General features: G+C 36.6%; 2 protein-coding genes across 3 annotated transcripts; one reads left to right on the top strand and one right to left on the bottom strand.

Annotated features, from left to right (window-relative positions):
* Positions 1 to 2,077: 2,077 nt before the first annotated feature.
* On the bottom strand, positions 2,078 to 9,192 carry LOC103332345 (ABC transporter G family member 24-like). Its single transcript, XM_008235073.3, has 14 exons — positions 8,533 to 9,192; positions 8,250 to 8,326; positions 7,763 to 8,035; positions 7,491 to 7,554; positions 7,250 to 7,396; positions 7,057 to 7,091; positions 6,839 to 6,912; positions 5,711 to 6,636; positions 4,902 to 5,198; positions 3,915 to 4,409; positions 3,615 to 3,763; positions 2,914 to 3,203; positions 2,684 to 2,817; positions 2,078 to 2,446 (listed from the first exon to the last, which is right to left on the bottom strand). The coding sequence occupies exons 1-14, from the start codon at positions 8,772 to 8,774 to the stop codon at positions 2,290 to 2,292; spliced, it is 3,360 nt and encodes a 1,119-aa protein (XP_008233295.2). The 5' UTR covers positions 8,775 to 9,192; the 3' UTR covers positions 2,078 to 2,289.
* Positions 9,193 to 11,119: 1,927 nt separating this feature from the next.
* Positions 11,120 to 14,879, top strand: LOC103332344 (Protein kinase superfamily protein). Of its 2 annotated transcripts, none has more exons than XM_008235072.3 (5): positions 11,120 to 11,466; positions 12,106 to 12,511; positions 13,053 to 13,313; positions 13,772 to 13,894; positions 14,134 to 14,879. In XM_008235072.3, the coding sequence occupies exons 2-5, from the start codon at positions 12,131 to 12,133 to the stop codon at positions 14,656 to 14,658; spliced, it is 1,290 nt and encodes a 429-aa protein (XP_008233294.1). In that variant the 5' UTR covers positions 11,120 to 11,466; positions 12,106 to 12,130; the 3' UTR covers positions 14,659 to 14,879. The 2 variants fall into 2 exon arrangements, with proteins under 2 accessions (XP_008233294.1, XP_088908968.1); XM_089052842.1 differs by having other exon boundaries at positions 11,327 to 11,466; positions 12,118 to 12,511.
* The last annotated feature ends 82 nt before the right edge of the window (positions 14,880 to 14,961 follow it).

Raw genomic sequence — 14,961 nt, 5'->3', positions numbered from 1 at the left:
CATTTCGAAGTGCGTGATATTAATTAAGGGTTCATATCTCGAAATAGGTGCTCGTCGATTGTAGTGCGTGACCCTCTCGGGGCCGGGCAGCTTGGGATTACCTGTGAGTGGACTTTGTTTTCAAGCATACGCATGTTTTTATGGATAAAAGATTTGTGCATATGTTTTAAATGGTATATATGATTTAATAATTATTTGGTTCATGGATTTGGATATTCTTATACGTATTGGCAATATATGTTGGGTATGGCTATATTTAAGTATTGTGAATATGTTTATATGGATTTTGGGATGTCTATCTATATTGCCTACGTATAGAGTATGAGGGGTTGTGGGTGTGAGTGGAGAAAAGATTTGAGTTTGAGGGATGGTTGAGAGATGTATGAGTATACTAGATGAGTACCATCCCCTAGTTACTAGGCTTCCCACACGTCGTTGGCAGTGCCGGTGGGGTGGGAAGGCCATGAGATTGTGGGTCTCACACGTGTCGTAGGCAAAGTGCCGGCGTGTGAGACACTTCCTATACGATCGCTTGGCGTGCGCGTATGGGAAGAGTATGTATATTGCTTGATTCATCACACATGTCGTTGGCGTGCGGTGTGTGATGATGTCGCTCGCGCACGTAGGATTTATTACTGGATATGTGAGCTACACGTGTCATTGGCAATGCCGGCGTGTGAGCTATGGAGTTCCGTCCACTAGTTGGACTACTCATCCCTGGACGCGGGTTACTTCCTGAAATCCTGCGTACTAGCCAACAATCCCCCGATTGGATTGTTTCCCCGATACATTATAGGGAGAGAAGTATATGTTATATTTAGATAAGTATATATATATATATATACATATGTATATATATGTATGTAGAGGTTGGGTAACAACTGCACAATTTTGGGAATGGAGTTGTGGTTTGAGAATTTGGGGGTTAATGGATTTTTGAGAATAATGTTTTTGAGTATTTGGTTTATGATCTGTGAAACTGCATGCTTGAGCATTATTTTTACACGGTGGGGTTATTATGGTGTTTTAAATGCAAACTTTGTTTTTTGTCCACTCACATTTTTCTGTTTTGCGCTCTCCAGGCAGTAGTTGCTCTTGGAAGCTTTCAAGCAGTGTTCGAGATCAAATCGTTCCATCCGTAGTTAGGACTTGTGTAAATTCCTTCTACTAAACTGTTGTTGTAAACTAATTCTGTTAGATGCTCTGTTATGGCCCATGTTAGGTTATTACTTGAGGCCGGAGGCCACTTTATTTTGGATTATTGTATGTTGAAAGTATGCTGGCAGTTGAGATTTATATTATGTAAATTATGCAGGTTGAATGTTGTTGGGTTTATGCATATTACAGGAGAGATTGCCAAATTTTTTGTAGAAAGTCTCAGTTTTTAGTAAGTGAGCCTGGCATCGGGGTGACGTCGGCACAAAGACGGGTCGGCCCTAGTTTCGGGAAATTCCAGGGCGGGTCCTGTCATACCGTCTAATTTTTTGTTAGATTAAACCTAATTTTAGGATAAATAATGACCAATTTTCCCTAATATTTAATGAAAATATTGACAGAATGTAACGATAGGACCAATGGAGTGAATAACATAGAGTTGATAGACCATTTGAAAGAATAATTTAATTGAGGGACCAAAATATAAATCGAGTATAAGTTTGAGGACCATTTGAGTAATTTACCCTATAAAAAATACACGTTTCTAATTAAAAACGAAAGCATTTAATTAATTTTGTAGTTACAAAAATAAAAAAATGAAATTGACAATAAAGACCCAATTATTTTTAAAACTTGTAGCTTAAATCAATGAACCTGAATCAATTAGGAAATTGACAAAATACATGGTAGAAAAACTTGATATATAAAGTCAATTGTTACTTTTGAATAGAAAAATGTGATATTTAAGTGATGTTTTGATCCACTTCATAAAGTTGTGTTAATTACATATTTATTGTTTCTTTTATGTTACAATTGTGAATTTGAGTTCATACAATATTTTCAGAGCAAGCAAACCTCTCTTGTATCGGTATATTTAGCCATTTTATACCATAATTTCTATAATAAAGAAAAGGGGAAAAAATTGTAATAAAAAGAAGCTTCTCTATTATCTCGCCTGTCATTTTACCTATGCTTTGGCAATGTTCGGCCAGATTATTCAACCTAACAATGTATAAATTTGTATGTTACTTCTTTTGGGAACTTTGAGGGTGATATATGCACTTCAAACACTTCCACTTTGCGAGTCTTGAGAGCCGCAAAAGAATGGTGTGCTGATTGTTGATCTCTGATATCTCACTTCTTCTGAAAGGTCACCATGCAAAAGAATGCTACAGCTCGACTAACTATACCGATGAACGTTAGGATGATTATACAAAGATTCCAATCATGAAGATTATAGCCACTTTTCAAAAGCGACCCGCACCGCGTTATAAGCCATACTCCAGAATACCTATAGAAAAAAAGGGGAATAGTAGATAATCCAGATCAAAATAACAATTCAGAACAATCTACTAGTAGTTATTGTTATAGTTATTAAATTTTTAGCAGAAGCCAACACTTCCATTTCAGTTCTCGGATTTACGAAGTTAGACTCTTTGATGAGCAGATTGCTAGATTAAGGGGTAAAGTTTTCACTTTCAGTAGGTAATAGTATTCTAATCATTTTATAGGGAAATTGGCGCAGTACCTTTCAGCATTTGCAATCACAAATGCTTCTAAAGCCCACCTAGGGTAGCAGAATTTAGCTAAAATCTTTAGAAATTCACTATCTTGTGGCCGTGTTGCTATAAGAGTCATCACAACTGGAAGAAGGACTGACGACTGCAAAGAACAGCAGTTTGTCAGTAAATATCAATGGAATGTGAAAAACTGAACGAGCAGTTGACAATCTTTTAATTGAGCATTTCGATTACTTACCAGCTGGGCTGCACCTTGTTCAAAAAAGATTGCTAAAGCATAAGCTATACCAGTTACACAATACACAAGGCAGAGCAGAACAATGTAGTTATCAGCAAAGCTAGATCTTGGGTTGGTAAAGAAGTAGAACATGGACAGATACACTACAGGTTTGATCAGTGTATTAAAATGGTCAATTGTATCCTTAGCGAGAAAATAAGCCAAGCTGCTCATCCCAGAAGCACTCTCTCTCCAATAGTGTAATCTGTCCAGAGAAAATGACCTCAAAGCCGCAATTTTACACAGTAGAGCTGAAATCGCAACAAGACACATGGTAAGGAAGAAAAAACTTTATGCATATTCATAATGGAATGGAAGTAGAGTTGGCATTAACTATTATATTGATCCATCAAAGTCAAAATCGACATCAAAATATAATGTAAGTATGCATCTTTTAGGCAGTAGTATGTAGTTTTTTATATTAATCAGTAAGACAATATGAATTTCTCTTATAGGAAAAATACCAAATGACAGATTTACAGTTCTGTGCCCAAGGAGAGAGAATAACTACGGAGACTAAGCTGCCTCCTCACCACGAGGATTTGATCCATCTTTCATACTGACACCCGGATATACTATATTTACTAAACTACTTGTAACTTTGAGCTTCTCATGTGTAGATAAAGAACGAAACTTAATAACTTGTGATTGATTGTACTTACAAACTGCAATGATAGTATAAGTATAACCAACTGCACCAAAGGTCTGATCGCTCACGTTAGCAAGTGATCCTAAGCAGGCTCCAGCAAGTAATAAAATCAAATAATCGACTGCTTGTATACGAGCTTCCCGAAGTCTCTGCTTACCAACTCTGACATGACATCAATATAGAGAATATCAAACTCTTGGCAATAAAAGAAAAATTGTAATAAATAAATTAAACGAAGATTTCAATAAACCAATTATCTGAAGAAAAAAAAATTGTAAAATTTGAATGCACCTGTACTATCTTGATTGTTTACCTGCCCAGGAAGTATCTGTATTGTTGAAATAAACCTGGAGTTCTCCGGTTTGATAAATCCTTGGACTTCAGGAAATTGAGCCGTATCTTATCACGATGCAGTTCCACAGTACCTTTCACATCTTGCCATAACTCTCCAGCAAAAGACTGTTCCGCTGTTCCAGCACCAGAAGGATTTGTTTCAGGATTTAAATTTTCATCCGTTGAGAACAATTCAAGTCTAGTGGCATTCTGTCTCATATCAGGGGGTACTGAGTACCCATTATGAAGCATCCATCTGACGGGAAGCTCTTCATAACTAACTCCCGAGCTTCTTTCTGTTGCTACCATACCCTCCAAAATGTCAATGAAGTGGTCTGGAGGGTTGACACGGTCTGGGACTTTGATCCCAAGGCCTGCAAAGTATTCTTCTACTTTCTTTGCTGATCCATGATAGACAGTAAGACCACCTTTTGCCAGGAGTACCAAATCATCAAACATCTTGAACAACGCATAGCTGAAGCAGAAATTTTTTGCATTAATGAATTGCAGAGAGTACTTATCCTATGAAAGAACACACTTGATCATTTATGATGAGTTCTATATCTCTTTAACCAAGGGTATGCATTAAAGCTTCTTGGAACATTCAAGGATCCAACAATAAGTAGAAAGAGTAATTTTATACATGCCTCAACTTTACAGAGCATGTCAATTCATGCTGTAAAATAAATCCCAGTAGCTAGCACTAAAACTATGCATATCATCATTGAGAAAGTAGGCCCACCAGCGTAACAAACATAAAATATTGCACAATAATAGGTAGTATTTTTATAAAAATGCTGAACAGGTAAATTTTGCATTTTCAGTAAGACCCAAGGGCCCCATTCCACCGACCTTTTTTTGTTCCTATACATTATTCAAGCAAAAAATATCAAAGAATACAAGAATGCAATGCACATTGAAAGATGGTGAATTTTCAAAGCATAAAGACCTTGTTTGGAAATGTTACCTAGGCTGGTGAACCACCATGCAGATGTTTACCCCTTCAAGAGCTTCCCGTCTAAGTGCTCTAAGAAGCAGCTGAGAAGAGGCACTGTCTAAACCAGATGTGGGTTCATCCAGAATCAAAAGTGAAGGTTCCATAACCATTTCTAAGCCAACATTTACACGTTTCCTCTGGCCTCCAGAAATTCCTCGCTTCTCTACTGTTCCAACCAAAGAACCACGCACTTGCTGAAGCCCCAAGGACTCAATAACTCTTTCAACCACTAAAACTTTATCCGGTTCTGGTAAGTCCGCAGATAACCTTCAAAAATTCGAAGTTCACCATAAAAAAGTAGCAGCAGTCGATATGGTAAGATTGACATACAAAATTTTTGGACATACAAATACAATATCCAAACAATGACCCTCTTTTGGTTCCACTTTCTATACCTCTAGCTATATCAGAAAGGAAAAGGTTTCAACCAGGAATAAATAAAAATGTGAAACCTTTTTTAACATTGAAAGTACTAACTATTCAAATTAGTAGTTTAAACCATGCTCTTTTATGGGCTATTATACTTGTTATTGTGAATTACAAACTGGCATTCAGAACATGAAGCAGGAAACACACATGTTTGCAGAAAATTCATACAATGCTACAAAGGTTGTGTGGGGTTCATGAATTTTGCATCATCACTTCATTGTAAACATTTCAGTAGCATTTTGACAATAAACTATAACAATAAATTTATAAAATTGTAGCAAAGATGACTAACATGTGAATAGAATATTTTCTGTTGGAGTGGAATCTGTAAAGAGCTGTATGTGGCATACCTGCACTTCGCACTGAACCATAAATTCTCTTCCACAGTCAAGTTTCCATGCACAATATCATCTTGTGGCACAAAACCTATGATTTTCTTATATGAATGGATTGATATATTCTTTCCATTTATAAGAATTAAACCAGTCATATTGCATCCAATTGCTTTTCCGGCTAGGGCAGAAAGAAAAGTCGTTTTTCCAGCCCCTGATGGACCCATGACAGCAGTAATGCGGCCAGGCCTAATTTTACCAGTTACACACCTCAATAGATGCTTGTTTTTTGCTTTCAAAGTAAGTGTTAGGTCTTTGAAAGAAATCTCAATCAGAGGCCTTTTCCTTATTTCATGATTAGTAGCCATTTTAACCACCCCTGAGAAGGTAAGGTCCTTGTACTCTTGCTGCTGAGCCTTCTCTTTCTCAAGTTGAGCATAAGCATACTTGAAAATTTGGCTATGAGTATTGATTTGTTTTCCTTTTGGCACATTTCCTACATTTGTATCCTCAGCTCCAATACTGAAACCTTCATAACAATCAGGATCCTCTTCAATTTTATGCATAATCTGCATGAGCTCACTAGGTTCCTTTTTCTTTCCTTCTGATGGCACAGGTGAGGACAAAGAGACACCAGATGTACTTGGATGTGGTGATATCGGAAGTCCATCATCTATGTCAGGTTTAGACTGATTTAAAATCTTAAGTTTCTCAGGATCTGGGGTGTCCTTTTTCCGAGAAAATGTACGTGATAAATGAGCTTGCAATCCACTTGCATGCTTCTTAGCAGCATCTTTTGCAGATTTCCATCTTTGTTGTGCTTTTGCTGTTTCCCTTGCACTTCTGGCTGCTGCTTCTCGGGATTTGGCCAGTCTCCTCCCTCTAGTGGTGAGAACTTGATCAGAACAATTGTAAATAATAAGTAGCAGAGTACTCAGAGCTGCCTGCATAAGAAATGAAGAACATAAGTATGTTTCACAAAATTAAAATATGTATAATATAGAAAGTCAGTAAGACAAAAAACAGGAGTTTTGGAATATATCAGATAGGCACTTTCATTAGGATAAGCAGAGTGTGCTTTAAATGAAAGATCAATGTGAGACTGAACCCTGTTGAGTTTTTGTTTCTATAAAGTGGCCAACTTACAATAAGCATTATTCCATATGCATGCATATTTTGATTTGCAGTGCTTGGATTGCAGGAAGTCAATGCGAAGCAGCCTGTAACATAAAACAATGAATGGTCAGCTGCTTTATGCAGAAAGTACTGGATAAACTACAGTCCCAATTCCAGGTTAGAAGGAAAAGGGGCGCAATCGCTTACAAAAATGCTGCAATTGAGAAATAGATTGAAATAAAACTTACGTTTCTCAGATGTAGAACCCATTCTGCAGTAGTGTCTGCAATTGGATGAACAAATATTTAATAGGAAGAGCATATAATATGAAGGAAGTAAGGACAAATTGCATGCCTCGTATATAATTCAAGAATATGATGAGCACACAATTAACTAAAAATTGAACAAGTTTGATAAGTGATGTAGGGAAGAACTTAATACCCACTACTACAAGGAATTCTTTTCACGGTGGTTGGACAATATGATCCAGCTGAACAAAATACTTCACTACTACTACCAACATCAGCCCATATATTTGCTCCTCCACAAGTATGGTTTGGTTTCCCTGGAGGTAGTTGGTAAATGTATCTGCAAAACCACATCAAAATATAGTTTTGACACATTATAGGCTGTGTTGAACAGCATAAATAAAGTGATCATTAAAGCTAGAATCTGAACTTACGGTTCACACACACCAGTTGTTTTGTTCAGAGTTGCCATGGGACAATAAGAACCCGATGGGCAAGCTTCAAGAAATTGGAAGAAAGCAAAGAAATAATCAGAAGCATCCTATAATCAAGGAAAATACATTACATAGAAACAAAGTACCACTTAATTACTGGGAGATATTGATTAAAAGGCCTTAAAGTAAAACAATACATCATCAACACCATACTCTGTCCTTTCTCAGAAGATTATTAAGAAAGAAAACACTAAAGGATTTAAATTACTTACGTATCATGCATGTGATGCCATGGGGACAGAAGAAACCCTCACAACATGGCTGGCAGGTCTGAGTCCTGGCAGGGATGTCCTGTGAATTTTCTAGGTCAATCTGCTGATTTGGGCCAACACTACAAGCCCATCCTGGCTCACACCCAGAAACCCATGAGGTTAAATTACAGTTCTTGTTAGGTTTTAAGTAATTTGCACTCTTGGATTTTTCAAAGAAATTGTTGAAGTAGAACTTCATATCTGCTGCTGTACACAAGCGCCGTGCAACGTCTCCTGTTGAACCATCAAAACAACCAGGTAAAATAAATTAAATATTCACTTCTGCCACCCTTAAATCTTTCAGCCACTCTAAGCTAGATATAATGAAGCAAAACAAACATCTACATTTGATTGCCAAGACACAAACAAAAATATTTTGAATTTGTCCATTTCCTAAGAACCAGACAGAGTAAGATTCACTCTTCCTTCTAATTACAAGTACTTATACCTTTAGTCTTTTGAATGCAAGAAGATAAGAATTCCACATTGGATGAAAAATTAAAAGCCTGGTTCCAATCAGCTTCCCTGAAACACAAATTTTATATCAAACTCTAAGAATAGTCTAACTGAGCAATTGCAATAAGTAAAAGAATAAACATTATGCTTCCATTGGTTAAGTTGAGTTGACTTCTCACAACCCATTCTTATAATTCAATCACCCTCTTCTTCTTCTTTTTTTCAAGCATTTTCTCAGCAACAAAACAGAGAGAGTAGAAGTGAATAAAGCTTACGGGTCCTTTATGCAGAAGCTGGAACGATTGCTAATCTGTCGACTGAGAACTGCTGTGACATTGGATATGCGGCCATAGAGAATCTGGGTGATGAAAGGAAGAACAGCAGGGTTGTCAATTTGATCATTGTCACCAACATCTTGGCACTGAACCAATTGCCCCCAATGCACCAAGCTCAAAGCTAAGATGCCAAGTGAAGCAAATGTGCAAAAGTTGGTGCCTTTGAGGCTCTTGGAGCTCATTATGAAAAAGAAATACCAAATTTCAAATGGGTTTTGGAAATTTAGTGGAAAAAAGTGAAAGGAAAAGAAAAGAATTCTGGGTTTAACCCTTTTTCTCTGCTTAATAGACTGACCCAAAATAAAAAAAAGGAACTTGGTTTGAGATCTGAATGCGGGCTTGGAAACAAACTGAAGGGGTTTTCTGGTTAATGGGTGATAGAGAGAAAGAGAGAAACAGAGGCCATGTGCTTTGGGGTTGAGTTCAGAAGTCAAATGGAAGAGAGCTTGAGAGAAGCAAAGAACGTGGGTGAGAGAAGGAAGAAGAAGATCCAATGAGTGGGGCCTGAGAAAGAAGTAAATAAACGCACGTCCGAACTAGTTTGCTTCGTGCCGGCTTTCAGACATGTCTTGTCTTATTTTCTGTGTCTGAAACAATTCCGCGGGACAAAGGTTTGAGGGTTTTGTTAAATCTATGCGCCATTTGGGAGGCAAAAGCGTGTTTCACTAATAAAAATAATTATACAAATAATTTACAATAATTAATTGCATTAAGTTATTAAATATTACTTTTATATAACTTAAAATTTTCTTTTCTGATTTACTCATCTAATTTAGAACTTCTGAATTACTAATGGAGTTCCCAAAACATGGGGTTTACAGCTAATACACATAGAATAATACACCAATAAGCTTAAATTCCTTAATTAAAATATTTTTTTAGGGTAATTTTATAAGGCCATGTTGCATGATTCATGCATCTTTCATAAAATGGAACCTACTTTTACATGTGTGTCATCATCCTTACTTGTGGTACAAATAATAGAATTATACAAGAAAAAGAGAGCCAATCACAGTTGTTTCTTTTGCCCTTTTGATATAATTTATGACAAAAAAATATATATTAGAACAGGAAATCAATAAAAATAAAATTATTACCTGTTAAGAATATATTTTCTAAGAAGAAACGTGAATTATGGGTTTTCCTTTTGGCACAGGCCTGTATTAGTTGCGATAAGCCTATCTTACTTTTGTTGGGCTCTATATTAGGCCTTTGATGAAGAGTCAAGAAAAAGGTACTCAAGCCCAGTCCATAATTATAGATATTTTTAAGTATAAATTAAGGAAATAGTTCATCACTATTGCCCAATAAAATAGGCTTATGCCTGCATATCAGAGGTAGAATCGGAAATATCAGGTTCGAATTTTAGTGGCATCTTAGTTTTGTGTGTGAGAAATCTCTATTCTGTAATTTAAATGATGGCACTTGTACTTTTTAGTGGTAATTGATAAGTCAATTTGTCCCTCTCATATTGGCTGGGAATCAAATTATACATTAATAACATGCGCACGAACGTGCAGATTTTATATTTGCTTATGCAAAGAGATGAAGTAGAATATTCATTAATCTGGATTAGGTTATAGAAAATTGCAATGAAACTAAATTTTAAATGTAATTGTCAGAAGGATCCTCTAGTGTATCAGAGCGGCCCACCCAATGACACAGTAGTACAGCCTCAAACTAGGCCAACTCTACCTTCCTCCTCAAATGCTTGAGGGGCAATCTTGAGACAATCCAATATATACTTCTCCCTTCATCCTCTCCTTAACAAATAACAAAAACAAAAACAAAAACTAATTTATTATTCAAATAATTGACAGAAACAAAGCTTGATGAATGTGCCTTATTGTTAATTTGCTATGATTTTCAACCAAAACATAAGCCAAGTTTACACATTTCAAGATTTTTTTTTTTTTTTTGGACGAAACACATTTCAAGATATTGGTTCTGCTTTTAGACCCAAAAAAAAAATTAAAAATTTGGTTCTGCTTTAGTTTTAAGATACAAAATGAGCAGCTTAAACATGTTGATTTGCATTACAGATGCTTCCAACTTTCTGATTTGACACTATTTTCTGTTTTTGGGTCAAATGATTTGTTACTGTTAAGAAAATTGAAAGCATGATAAATCCATATATTATATATGTGGCTGGAATTAAATAATTGGCAGCATTTGGGCATGTTCATGCAGCTTCTAGAAGTAGATTTATTCTAACTTCTGAACCTTGGGATGTTTTATGGGCTAAGCTACCCCACAGAATCAAGCAATTTTGGGGTGTGTGGTCTCCAACTTGCAACAACCTCTCTTTGTAAAAACAAGCATTTAAATATACAACACATATTATTATAAACTGTGCAGATGATGACTGGTTCTTCTTCTTTTGCTGGTTTTGCTAGCATGATGACTCGTTCTTTGAGCAACCCACTTTAAAGTTCACACCTTTTCTTTAAAACAAAGCTATCCATCCATCTCTAAATCTTCTCACTCGGTATTCGCTTTCATACATAACTTTCTTCCCCTACAAATACAATACAATCTCTCTTTTTTTAATATTTGGGTATCTTTTGCTCTCTCCCTTTACCAATATTTGTCTGTCTTTTGCTCTCTCTCTCTCTCTCTCTCTCTCCGCTCTCTCAATATTTTTTTTTGTTTTTTGTTTTATTTTTTCCATTGGGGTGCTTAGTTGTTGAGCTAGACCCCAGCTGCCTTGTATTGACTTGCCTTAGATCATGGAGTGCTCGTTGTTCCCTTGGATGCTCTTAAGCCTTTTTGCAGGATCCCAGGTCTCTCTTTAGAAGGACCAAGACTAACTGCATGGGGTGGCAAATTATTCCTGCAATGATATCTGTAGGGCTTGAACAACATATGTGAGAGGTGAGTTCTCTTTGTGTACTTGAATTCTGTTTTGGCGAGTGAATTGACCTTTTTTTTACCTTATGCATGCCAATGAATTTTACTGTTTATGAGAATTCATTTGACTGGAAATGAAATGAGATTCTGGGTCTTGATGATAGTTTCCCCAATAATTTGATTCTTAGATTTTTATCTTGGTTTGACTTTTTTCTTCTTTTGCCTTAATGTTTTGTCTCAAATAAAGGATTTGTGCAAATTTGACCAGAGTCAGTACATGAATGCTTAAAGATAAGGTCTGAGGAAGTTTCTGGTATATGAGATGAAAATTTAGGCTGTGTTAGGTATTAATTTCATAATTAGACTGTTTGATTAGGTATTGTAAATATATAAAATTTCTGGGGAAATAATTTGGATATATAGGAAAAAGAGAGAGTTGTGAGAGCAATTGGCAGATCAAAGTTTTCAAAGCCTTTTCTACCTTTATGGTGAAATTATTGAAACATTTAATTTAAGTTTAAGATATGAATGTTTTCTAATTGAATGTATGAAGAGCAAATTTTGGGTATAGTCCATTTGAATTTTCATTAACACCCGGGGTTTTCGTCTTTTTTATATGTGAAATTCTTAAGATATGACAACAATTGTGTTTGTCTAATGCAGTGAGGCCATCAGCTTTCTGCAGGCAATGAAGTGTTTTTATTTCTACAACAAAGAGAAGAATGATGAAGCAAAGACTACGAAGTCTACTTCTACTCGTTCCACTTCCCCTTTCTTTTCACTTGATCGTGACCCAAGAAAATCTGGTTCTGAGTCTAATTCTCAGAATGCCACAGAATTTAGCACAGCATCCTCTGCCAAGTCATTTGCAGCATTGTCGCAGCGACAGAGTAATCTCCGAGAATTCACATGCTCAGAGTTAAAAGCAGCAACAAAGAATTTTAGTCTCTCCCTCATGCTTGGAGAGGGTGGGTTTGGTGGTGTGTATAGGGGTGTCATCCGGACCACAGAAGATCCACATAAAAAGATAGATGTTGCTGTTAAACAACTGAGTAAAAGGGGATTTCAGGCAAGTCTTCTTCTCTGTATTGATACCAGGTCCAAACCTAGCATAGTCTACAGTTGCTAATTTAACGGTGAGAGTAAAAAATTCTGATCTGGTAACTGTGACAGGAACTATTGCACTAGTTGACTTAAAAATAAGAAAGTTCTGATAAATAGCAAACTAATGGTTGTTGAGGAGAAATTAGCAAGGATTATTTATGTAAGGAAATTTACGCTTTCTTGAAAATTGTCAAAACTCAAGCTTGGAAAAATTCATCACTATAATGGTAATCGTGTCCCAGTTGTCATTTGTCATGTTATGAATCCCTAGTTCTGCTACTTTTAGTAAGTCAACCCGAAGAAAACTTTTTATGGCTTCCTATAAATCTACAAACAAGATAAGCGAAGTGTAAACAGCCAGTAGGATCATTTTTCTGAAAAAGAACAAAAAGGAATTGCTGTCACATATTTTCTTTTTCCTCTGTTTTTTTTTCAGTTCTAATTCGCACTATGCAACGCATTTCTTTAGATGTTTGATTTTTTTTTTACTGTCTTTTGTCTAACAGGGCCATAAAGAGTGGGTGACTGAAGTGAATGTTTTAGGGGTTGTTGAACATGCTAATCTTGTCAAACTGTTAGGCTACTGTGCTGAGGATGATGAAAGAGGGATCCAGCGGCTCCTTGTATATGAATATATGCCCAACAGGAGTGTGCAGGATCACTTATCAAGCCGATTTCAGATAGCTCTTCCATGGGGTACAAGAATGAAAATCGCCCAGGATGCTGCTCGTGGCTTAGCATACCTCCATGAAGGGATGGAATTTCAGGTAATTTCTAATCCTTGGTGCAGTTATAGTAAAGATTGGGGTGTCTCACATAGAACATATACATTTTCTCTAGTAGGTTGGTATTTATTAAGTGGTGTAGTTTTTGTCAACACCAGTTCATTTCCATACAGAAATCTAATGGCAAAGCCACAATTTCCTTTTTGGGATCAATTTGGTCTGTTATTTGCTATATGCAATATGATTTTCAAGTGAAAATTAAGTACAGATTTTGGCTAGGAATGTTAAATTTTTTCTTCAATTTTGCAACAAGATTAACAGGAGAATAAGGCTATAATGTAAAGTCTCTCTGATTGAAAGATAGGACTATCTAAACTGTGACCGGGACACAAGGGAGCTGTATATCTTTTCAGGCTATAACTCTTCATTGGATGAGTTTCCATTCTGCTTCCACTGATTCTCATATTTTGTTTTTTCTTAAATTATTATCTGTGGCGCAGATTATCTTTAGGGATTTCAAGTCTTCAAACATACTTTTAGATGAACAATGGAATGCCAAGTTATCTGACTTCGGATTGGCTAGACTTGGGCCTTCAGATGGATTGAGCCACGTCTCTACTGCGGTATGTTTATATATATACCTTAGAATCTTTTCTCAAATATTAATTAAGCATGTCAAGAAGGTGAAACAGATAGCTCAATTATGCATGCAAAGTTGATTCAGTAATATGTAACAGTTGCAAATAGACTGTACATATCCTACAAAAGTTTGACATTGTCATGAACTTACACATTAATTAAAGGTCTCTCTGGTTTCTTTCTAACTTTTCAAGTTACTTTCCAATTGGTCATCTTTCAACAGGTTGTTGGAACAGTAGGGTATGCAGCTCCTGAATACATTCAAACCGGACATCTCACATCTAAAAGTGATGTATGGAGCTATGGAGTTTTCCTTTATGAACTCATCACAGGCAGACGACCTGTGGACAGAAACCGACCCAAGAATGAGCAAAAACTCTTGGAATGGGTGAGGCCACACCTCTCTTCAGATCCAAAGAAGTTCCAATTGATTTTGGATCCAAGGCTTGAAGGGAACTATTCCCTCAAGGCTGCCCAAAAACTAGCAGCTGTGGCCAGCCGGTGCTTGGTGCGACAGCCTAGATCACGCCCGAAAATGAGCGAAGTCGTGGAAATGTTGAACCGAATTATGGAGACAACGGATATGGGAAGCCCCGAACTCCCTCTGAAGGGTGTGGACTCCAAAGATGAATATTACAGAGAGTCCAAGAGAGAGGTTTTAAGAAGGATGTTTGTGGATCCATTGATTGGAGAGAATGGTTGCTTAAATTGGCAAACATGGAGACCAAAGCTTGTGAACACATGTTGAAAGATGTTGGGGAGCACAATGGGAATTGGCATAATTGGTTTGATCATGCAATGGCTCATCTAACAATGATGCTTCTTTTTTTTCTTTTTCTTTTTTACAGGATCATGTAATGGCAATCTGCTGTGTTTAGTGTGGAAACAGAAGTGTAAAATCCTCATTGACTGATGCCTATAGATAACATTTTATATCAAAATAATCAAATTAGGTTAATTATATCAAAATGCCTATAGATAACATTCTATACAATTCTTGCTCAAACTTCCTTGACTGCTATAATTCAAAGGGGTTGGAGGGCTATGCCAC

The sequence above is a fragment of the Prunus mume genome, linkage group LG5 (assembly GCF_029339155.1).
Source record: "Prunus mume cultivar Tortuosa linkage group LG5, ASM2933915v1, whole genome shotgun sequence".
In the NCBI taxonomy this organism is placed as follows: domain Eukaryota; kingdom Viridiplantae; phylum Streptophyta; class Magnoliopsida; order Rosales; family Rosaceae; genus Prunus; species Prunus mume.
Note: the sequence above shows the minus strand (reverse complement) of the source record. Positions and strands in the feature narration are given on the sequence as shown.

Excerpts from the sequence above, each read along its gene's own strand:
- LOC103332344 (XM_008235072.3), top strand. The coding sequence starts at position 12,131 with ATGAAGTGTTTTTATTTCTACAACAAAGAGAAGAATGATGAAGCAAAG. Across the intron at positions 12,512-13,052 it reads TGAGTAAAAGGGGATTTCAG|GGCCATAAAGAGTGGGTGAC; the intron begins GCAAGTCTTCTT and ends TTTGTCTAACAG. Across the intron at positions 13,314-13,771 it reads ATGAAGGGATGGAATTTCAG|ATTATCTTTAGGGATTTCAA; the intron begins GTAATTTCTAAT and ends TCTGTGGCGCAG.
- LOC103332345 (XM_008235073.3), bottom strand. The coding sequence starts at position 8,774 with ATGAGCTCCAAGAGCCTCAAAGGCACCAACTTTTGCACATTTGCTTCA. Across the intron at positions 7,555-7,762 it reads TGGCATCACATGCATGATAC|CTTGCCCATCGGGTTCTTAT; the intron begins GTAAGTAATTTA and ends AATTTCTTGAAG. Across the intron at positions 3,764-3,914 it reads TACAGATACTTCCTGGGCAG|AGTTGGTAAGCAGAGACTTC; the intron begins GTAAACAATCAA and ends ATGTCATGTCAG.